Below are 8,781 nucleotides of genomic sequence, written 5' to 3' on the forward strand. Positions count from 1 at the left end.
CCCCGAGGTCACCAGGGCCCCCTCTGCTGTGTGCAATGAGGAGTCAGAGGCCCAGGGAAGTGGAGGAAAGCCCAGCTCCTGTTCCCAAATGGAGACCCGGCATTTTCTCCTTGCACCTAAAATAATTAGAGCAATGCCCAGCCCAGGTGATGTCAGGACCAGACATAGACTGGGAACAGGGTGTGCCTTGCAGGAAGGAGGTGAGCCCAGGCCTTAGAACTGATCAAAAGAAGCCGGAAAGTGGTATTTTTCATGGGTTTTGAAAACATTGTGCAGGCCAAACAGAATGCATTGAGACCCAGATCCGGCCCGCAGGAGCCCAGAGTTTAGCTTCTGGCCTAGGAGCTCTTGCTGGCCTAGGGGCTGCCTTCCCACCCCGCTCTGGCTTTGGGCGGGGCCCTCCTCTTGGGTTCTGGTTTTGGAGAGGCATTTTTAGAGTCTGATTTAAAGATACAAGTGGAGAAAATGATGGGCCAAGAGGGTGTTATGGAGAATCTGGAGGATTTGGGAGAATGTAGGTTAGAGTTTTAGGGTGATTCCATGAAAGAACATATGCAGAGGGACCTAGCACATAGTAAGAGATCAATAACTGGGGGCTGGATATGTGACCACGAAGGAGTGTCAGCGCCCAGGGTCACCCTACCTTTCGGGTCACTTAAACTCCTCACGGTCCCCACCTCTACAACAGAGGCACTTCCTGTCTGCCTTCTATTACTGCTCTCACCATCTGATCCTCGATATGTTTAAATTTTTTATTTGTCACTCTTTCCCAGTTAGGATCTGAGCCATATAAGGGCAGGGGTTCATACCTGTCCTCTATAGCAGTGGTTCTCAAACGTGTGGGTCTTAGGACCTCCTTACACTCTTAATTACTGAGGCCCTCAAAGAGCTTTGTTTTTACAGCTAGAAAACTGAGAAGATAAAAAAAATTTTTTAATGATGATAATAAACTCTATAGATTAGTATAAATAACATACTTTTATGAAAAAATAACCGTATTTCCCAAATGAAAACCTTTAATGAAAATGTATGGCATTGATTTTATGTTTTTGCATATCTCCTTAAAGTCTGGCTGAATAGAAGCTGGCTTCTCAGAGCTGCTTCTGCACTCAGTGTACTGTGATAACACACACATGTAGCCTCCGGAAAGCTCCAGACTACACTCATGAGATTAAGTGGAAAAGGCAAATATCTCACGATTATTATGAAAATAACTTCGACCTCAGGGATCCCCTGCAAAGGTCTGGCGGAACCCTAGGTCCCACAGATCACACTTTGAGAACGGTTGCTCTCTAGTACACCAGGTGCCTCATTTGTAGTGACTGTATCAAGCACCTACTCGAATATAGCCACATGCCCGGAACGCTAAGGAAGGTCAGCATGGGGAGGGAAGGGGCTCATTCCCAGTTCCTGGCCAGGCCCTGGAGGACTCAGCGGCGACCAAGACAGACCAGGTTCTGCTTGCCTGGAGCCCGCTTCCTCCTGGAGATGGGATCATGGCCAGGCAGCCCCTAAGCTGGCTGATATAATTAGGCAGTCTGGCAGGGGAGCTGTGCCAGCAGGATGGAACCAGCCCTCTGAGGGTCTGCGAACACAGAGCCAGGCAGAGGGAACAGCAGGAGTGCAGGCTGAGGCAGTTGTGAGCCCAGCACGTGGGGGGACAGTGAGGCGGCCAGTGTGTCTGGAGTCTAGTGAGTGAAGGAGAGTGGGGGATGAGGCTGGTGTGGTGACCAGTGGCCGTGTGTCACTACTGCAAGGGCCTTGTGAGCCAGGGTAAGGCGATTGGAATGGTGTAGATAGACATTGAGAGGAGGTTTTTCTATGGATGTGAGGTCTTCCTTCCAAAGAATGAAGGAGGCTCCGGGCCTTTCATTCCTTCGGCAGTTGACTGATGCCCAGGTGCTGTGGACTGGGGCGCACGCAGTGGCTGCCCTCGGAACTGTCCTGGAGAAGGGCAGGGGTCCGTGGGGCAAGGTGGTAGGCGGGTCCGAGGGAGCCAGAGAGCCAGAGCAGCTGGGGAGAAAGGCTGTGGGCCTCTGGGGGTGCTGTCTCTGGCCTTTTCCTACCTCCTGTCCTCTGGGGGCCTAAGGTGGAGTTGCCCTGCAGCCCCATCTCACACCCTGTCCCGCCCTGGTGAATGGCTGGAGCGATTTAACTAATTAGGGCCTGAGGAGCAGAGAGGAAACTGGATGTGCGGAAACCCTTTTCTGGTGTAATTAAGAGGCTCCTTGCCTGGGGCTGCTTCACAGAGCGTGCTCAAGCCCTGGGCCTGACCTGGAAGAGGGGTGCTGATGGTGGCCGGAGGACGAGGGAACTAGTCCACGTCTCTCCCTCACATCCCCGCCTTCTCATGCCGGGGTGACTCCTGATCCCTGGAATCTGGCCTGTTTATCTTTGCCTCCTTATCCAGGCCCCAGGCCCCTGGGTCTGCACTAGGCTCTGTAGTGGGTCGTGTCTTGGGGAGTCGACTTCTTTTGCTTTGGGACATGGGACAGAGGAAGGCGTAAGTCTGAACTGCTGGCTCTGGAGTCAGACCGTCCCAGCCCCACCACCCCAGTTTTTGCCACAGTTGTACAGCTCATCAGTAATTTCACCAGACCCCTTTCTTTTCTCTACAAGACAGGGAAGGTAACAGTGCCATCTGACAGCTTTCTTGAAATTCCCCGCATTAAGTGTTTAGAACCGAGCCTAAAAGGTAGAGCGCCCTTGGTATGAGTGATTCAATTTTCACTTGTCTGTCTGCAGCCCCCTTCCCCATGTGCTCATGGCAGGGGCTGCGGGCATCAGGCACCCCTCCCCCGAGGTGCCCTCACGCATCTCCTCCTGACGCAGATGCTGACCTGACCTTTGACCAGACGGCTTGGGGGGACAGCGGTGTGTACTACTGCTCTGTGGTGTCAGCCCAGGACCTCCAGGGGAACAACGAGGCCTACGCAGAGCTCATCGTCCTCGGTGAGTGGGCTGGGCCCTGAGGGACAGGGTCGGGGGCTTCTTCTGCCACTGCTGTATCTGCTCTCTGCCCTCCAGCTCACTTTCTGGGCTCTGTCGCCTGCTCTGTTCTCCCCTCACAGCACCACCAGTCACTTGGGCTTATTTGTACCCTGCACCCCAGGCAGGGTAGGGACCCCTCGCCCGCTGCAACATTTCAAATAAACCAGAGCCAGAACTAAGAGTGGAGAGAAATGGGGACTCTACCTCTTCCCAGTCTCCGTTTTTAAAAATACAGAAACGGTTAGAGTTGATGGGCAGTGAGCGAGGAGGGTTGATGGCATGTATAACTGAGAGGAGGCTTCTGCCCCACCCCCAGAGCCACTCTCACCCCGGAGTCCCTTGCCAGAGCACTGGAAGCTGGCCCTCTGCCTTGCTGGGATGCCACTGTGTGGCTTGTGTAGTTACTGCTCCCCTTAAGCTCGGCTGCCTCTACAAGCTCAGGGGCAGGCTGGGGTACCCGCCAGCAGCCTCCGCCCGGCTGTGAGGCCCCCCCACCCCGCCATGTGTGGAAGGGATGCTGCCGTTAGCCAGATGCTCTGTTCTCGGCTGACACATACAGTCTCGCGTGGTGTGTGCTATACGTGAGATGTTGCCAGGTCGCACGTTGCCATCATCACATGCATGATGCAAGGTGACGCATGTGTGCACGAGCACATGATGGGGGAGCACGCCCCAGGGTGCTCAGATCATGCAACAGAGTTCACGTCTGGGTGACAGAGTGCATGCACCAGTGACCCAGAGAAATCTGTGTGTTCTTCGGTAAAATGCACAACCTACATCCGCACGTCTCAAGTTTAGTCGCAGGACCCACGTAAAAGAAGGATGATTGAGGATCTCCAAGAAATTCTGTTTAAGTTTCTGTGGGTTATATTTATAGTTGTTTAACATATTATAAATTGGATCTGGCACACAGGCACACAGTCGATTACCATCAGAGCAAATGACATCATCACATGTGATGGAGCCTGTGGAAAGCTCCCCCGCCTGCACCTCTACTGGTGAAGGAGAGTGAGAAGGGCAAACAATGGCTTAGTGTTATCAGGAGAGCGGCTTGGCCTCCCAGACAGGACCACACTTTGAGAACCGCTGGTTTATATGCTAGAACCTTCTCCTGGGGGCATGTGGCATGGGGTGCTGAGCTCTGGATAGAGCTTCGTTGGTGTACAGCCAGGTGTGTAGATGCCCCTGAGATACAGCACTCGCGGGGCACGGAGTGCCGGGCGGCACCTAAAGGAGACACTAGCCATGCCATGAAACTTGCGTAGGGGACCCCGGTGGGCAGAGAACCCAGGGCCATACTGTGACTTTTATGGGTTGTAGGCACTTTCGCCTTCAAGGGCCTCTTCCTCTGGATTAAAAAAAAACATTATATTTTATGATTGCGTTGTTATAAAGACAAGTCATTGTTATATATTCAGTATTGTCGTATTTTTTCCTTCAGATTTTAAAATAAAACATTTCCATGGGCCCTAGCATTACTAGACCTCTTGTGCCTGGTGGAACAGGGACTGCCCCTCTCACCTGGGATGGAACCCTTTGGGGCGATAGGACCTGTGTGTGTGGAAGAGATGGAGTCCCAAACTGAGGTCGATCCTTCAGAGCCCATGGGATACATCCTGGAACCCTTCTGGGCAATAGAATCCCCCGTGGCGGGAGAGAGTGAGTGAATTACATGATGGAAATCTTCTGGAAAACAGCACCCACATAGGATGGGGGGATGGGGGAGGAACCATATGCTCGGACCCTGCTAGTCCACCGACCCCACCTCTTCTGCAGGGCATACCTCCACCCTGATGACCCCGGAGCCGGGCTTCAGGGCAGGGGCAGCATAATCTGTCTCTCTTTTGTCCCTCCAGGCAGGACCTCTGGGGTGGCTGAGCTCTTACCCGGTTTTCAGGCGGGGCCCATGGAAGGTAGGGCGGGTGGAGTCCCCCATGCACCACTTACCGCTTCTGTCCGAGTACTCTCCCCCGCCCTAAATGCCGCCCGTTCAGACCCCACTAATAACGCCGCCTGACTCTGACTCCAGGGCATCTAGTGACCTGGCTCTGGGCCGTGGGGTGGGCTGGGCTGGCTGACGAGGGGCCTGGGGTGTAGGCAGGGGGGTCCTGTGACTGGTGCCTGCAGTGCCCTTCTGGGGGTCGGGATCTGGGCAGCTGGCTCTCTGTCCTCTCTCAAGGCTACAGCCTATCTTGCTCTGGCCGGGTCGCCTTGTGTTCGCTGCCTCGTCCAGATGAGCCTGGGGCGAGTTCCCTAACTTTGGGGCCGGCCCATGTTGTAGAGGAGCGGGCGTCCCTCTGCAGCTGCGCCCCAGCCCCTGGCATGGAGACTCCAGCGAGGGCTGCAGCTTCCCGGAGAGCTCTGCAGACGGCCCCTGCCCCACCCTCACTCCGCACTGCCCCCGGTGCCCGCATCCCTGTCCCCTCCCCAGCCTCCCAGCTCAGGGCCAGCTCTTGTCTCTCCGCAGACTGGCTGTTCGTGGTCGTGGTCTGCCTGGCTGCCTTCCTCGTCTTCCTCCTGCTGGGCATCTGCTGGTGTCAGTGTTGCCCCCACACCTGTTGCTGTTACGTCAGGTGCCCCTGCTGCCCCGAAAAGTGCTGCTGCCCAGAGGCCCGTAAGTGTCCCTCGCCCCTTGCCTGTCCGCCCCCGCTTGGCCTCCCTCCTGAGTCCAAGGAGAGGAGGTGGCCGTCTGCCTGCCTCCCGGGACGGTGCCACTCACCGGTCTGGAGGTTTTTGGCCCTGAGGCATGTGGGTCCTCAGCTCCGCAACCCGCGCTCCGTGCATTGGAAGGCAAAGTCTTAACCACTGGACCACCAGGGAAGTCCCGGTCTGGAGGTTTTAAGGGGAGCAATTTGGGAGAAAGTGGGCCAAGGAGGACCTGCTGTTTTAGATTATCATTTACATACTTCAGCTCTTCACTTATTTTTCACCTTTCATTTATTTTGAGTCTTTGCTTTTGAAAGTATAATTTATGCACGTGGTAAAAAAAAAAAAAAAAAATTCAAATAGTACAAAACATTATTCACCGGAAAGTAAAACTCCCTTTAAAAACAGAATCTTGGGGACTTCCCTGGCGGTCCAGTGGTTAAGACTCCGCGCTTCCACTGCCGGGGGAACATGTTTGATCCCTGGTTGGGGAACTAACATCCCACATGACATGCGGGGTGGCCAAAAAAAAAATAAAAACAAAATCTAAGTGAAAAAGGTGAGAAACCAAACAAGGTTGACAGCCCCAGCAAATTCAAGCATCTTTTAACAACCCACATCCACACAAGCACTCCGGATTTCCCACGGGTGCTGTTTAAGGACACATCCAGGGCCTCAGAGTGGGCACCTGCAGGCCTGGGATTAGACGTGGGACCAGAGATGGAGGGAGAAGCAGCAAACAAAACAGGGGTGGAAAGGAAGAGAGAGTCTCCCTCCTCCAGCTGCCCCGTTCCCCTTCCTCAGGGACCTCAGCACTGCCGGTTGCCTTCCAGAGAGCGTCTGGGTGAACCAGCACCTCTGCACTCCGTTGTTGGGAAGTTCGCATGACTATTTTCATCACCTCTGACATGGAAGTTTACACTGGCTACTTTCTTATATTCAGACATATCTGCTCTCTTGTTCCTTGTATTGAAAGTGGGCCATGAAAGCGCACTTCCCTACTAGTTCTAAGTGAGGACACCTCACCTTTTCCTTCATCATTGTCAAGTTCACCGTATCTTTACTTGATGAACAGATGATGTTGGTAGATAGAAATAAATAACTTTACGTGTTAGGAGCACCTAGACTATGGGAGACCAAAAGAGGGACGGACCTGCCCCTCTCCTGGCACCTGCTGATTTGGCTCCTTGGCCCCTAGGCCAAGGTGGTGGAAAGAATTACCCATGTAGCTCAGACGGCTGTGTGTTGGCATCCGTATATTTAAGGTTTCCACGTGCCATAACTCCAGTGCAATATGGTCCAGGTAAAATCATAGGCAGTCGTTGCAAGCTTGGGCAGGTGGAGGTTTGAGTCCTGGCTGGACACCTTACCTGTTGGGAAGCCCAGTGAATGACCTCCCCTCTCAGCCCCAGTTTCCTCCTCTGTAAAATGGGGCCATGGTAGAGCCCGCTGTACAGGGTGAGTTGGGATCTGGTGAACTGGTGTGTCCCGCATTAACTGCGGGGCTTGGCCTACATAGAGTGTTCCCCGCCCACTAGCTGTTGGACATTGCTGCTGTCAGCGTTGGTAAGTCAGAGCCCTGCCACTCACACCACGTGACCTCAGACGAGCAGCTGGTTTCCTTCTCTGCAAGGTCCTGCCGTCACGGGGGCATCGTGAGCATCAAGGGAGCACTGTGTATGCAGGCCCAGCACGGGGCCGCATCTCAATCCATGCTGGCTAACTTTACAGTCACTGAACTCAGCAGTGGGCAACCTGCTTCATCGCGGCCCTGAAAAAAGAAATCCACTGCTCTCTGGAGGCCTGTGCTGGCCATCCCCTCTCCCTCTCATCATTTTTAGTGAGAGCTTCTTGCTTATTGCTCGGGCAGTGGGTGTTGGTCATTTCACAGGTCGCGTGGAATCCTCAAGGGCTGCAAACAAGTTCGCAGTTACCCCACTAACTAAGGCTGGGACCAGGACTGCAAATGCCAGGCCCAGGGCCCCATTTCCTCCATCCTGAGACCCTGTTACCCCAAAGCGAGGTCCCATTAACTCCCTGCCGGAAGCCCTGTCGTTTCTGTCACAGCCACAGTCCTGCTGAGCTGTCCTGGAGCAGCGTCTCCCACAGTTAATTATAAAAGGGCACATCAGCTGAGCCGCCGAAGGGCTCCTTCAGGGCTGGGTGGGGTGGGGCTGAGCACTGAGCCTTCTGCCTCCCAATTGAATCAGAGGTGAAGGGAGCTTCCTGAGCCCATCTCCCCACTCCATCTTCCTGTTGGAGTCCCGGGGAGGAAGTGACTTGCCCAGGCCCATGACTTTTGCCTCAAAGCAGCCACCAGGACCCAACCTCTTGCCTGGGGAGGAAGGTGGCAGGGAGAGGAGGAGGATTTGTCCTTGAGCTGTCAAGCCAAAATCAGTAGAGGAGACGCTTTGCTGCTTGGCTGAGGCAAGTGAACTCTGGGGCTCCCAAGATCCTGCCTCAGACTGAGTCCCACCACCTTTGGGTCTGCAAGACCCTGTGGGGAGGACCGAGCAGGTGTGAGAGGGGAGTAGGCATGGGATTCCCCCTGCCAGATGATCCATTTTTCTAGAGCAAGGGCTCAGCTGCCAAAGGGAATACTTGTTTACCGGCTTGTGGGCTTTACCTATAGGGCACCTCTGCCCCTGTTGCTCTGTAGGAATGCAGGTCCGGGGTGGCCGCATCTTGTGATAAGCTGGCAGGAGAGTTTGATGTAAAACCTTGTCAGATGTTGGCAAACCATCAAACTGTCTAAAACATACTGGCCTACCAGATCGGGGCCGCCAGCTGCCAATACGCACCCCCCCATCCTGAAACTTCTGTGAGGAATGGCACAGGAGGTGTGGACTCAATGAAGCTGATGTCCTCTAACCTCAGGGACCCTGCAGAAACCAACCGAGCACCTAGGGAAGCTCCTCAGCCTGGGGTGGCGGGAGGTGGGGTGGGAAGAAGGCATGTGGCCCCTGGGGGCCTTCTCATGCTATGTGTGTCCTCCCCAGTGTATGCTGCTGGCAAAGCTGCCACCTCAGGTGCCCCAAGCATCTACGCCCCCAGCACCTATGCCCACCTCTCCCCTGCCAAGACCCCAGCCATGATTCCCATGGGCCCTCTGTACAACGGGTACTCTGGAGACTTCGACAGGAA

General features: G+C 54.5%; 1 protein-coding gene across 2 annotated transcripts in view; it reads left to right on the forward strand.

Annotated features, from left to right (window-relative positions):
* Nucleotides 1-8,781, forward strand: part of LSR (lipolysis stimulated lipoprotein receptor) — a 14,311-nt gene that overhangs the window by 4,029 nt on the left and 1,501 nt on the right. The window contains exons 3-6 of one of the 2 annotated variants that reach the window (XM_024734013.1): nt 2,833-2,952; nt 4,848-4,904; nt 5,459-5,605; nt 8,637-8,766. In XM_024734013.1, the coding sequence (XP_024589781.1) occupies nt 2,833-2,952; nt 4,848-4,904; nt 5,459-5,605; nt 8,637-8,766 (454 nt within the window). The remainder of the gene's footprint in view (nt 1-2,832; nt 2,953-4,847; nt 4,905-5,458; nt 5,606-8,636; nt 8,767-8,781) is intronic. The other variant, XM_024734014.1, reaches the window with a different exon arrangement.

This window comes from Neophocaena asiaeorientalis, unplaced genomic scaffold (assembly GCF_003031525.2).
Source record: "Neophocaena asiaeorientalis asiaeorientalis breed wild unplaced genomic scaffold, Neophocaena_asiaeorientalis_V1.1 scaffold280, whole genome shotgun sequence".
Taxonomy (NCBI): Eukaryota; Metazoa; Chordata; class Mammalia; order Artiodactyla; family Phocoenidae; genus Neophocaena; species Neophocaena asiaeorientalis.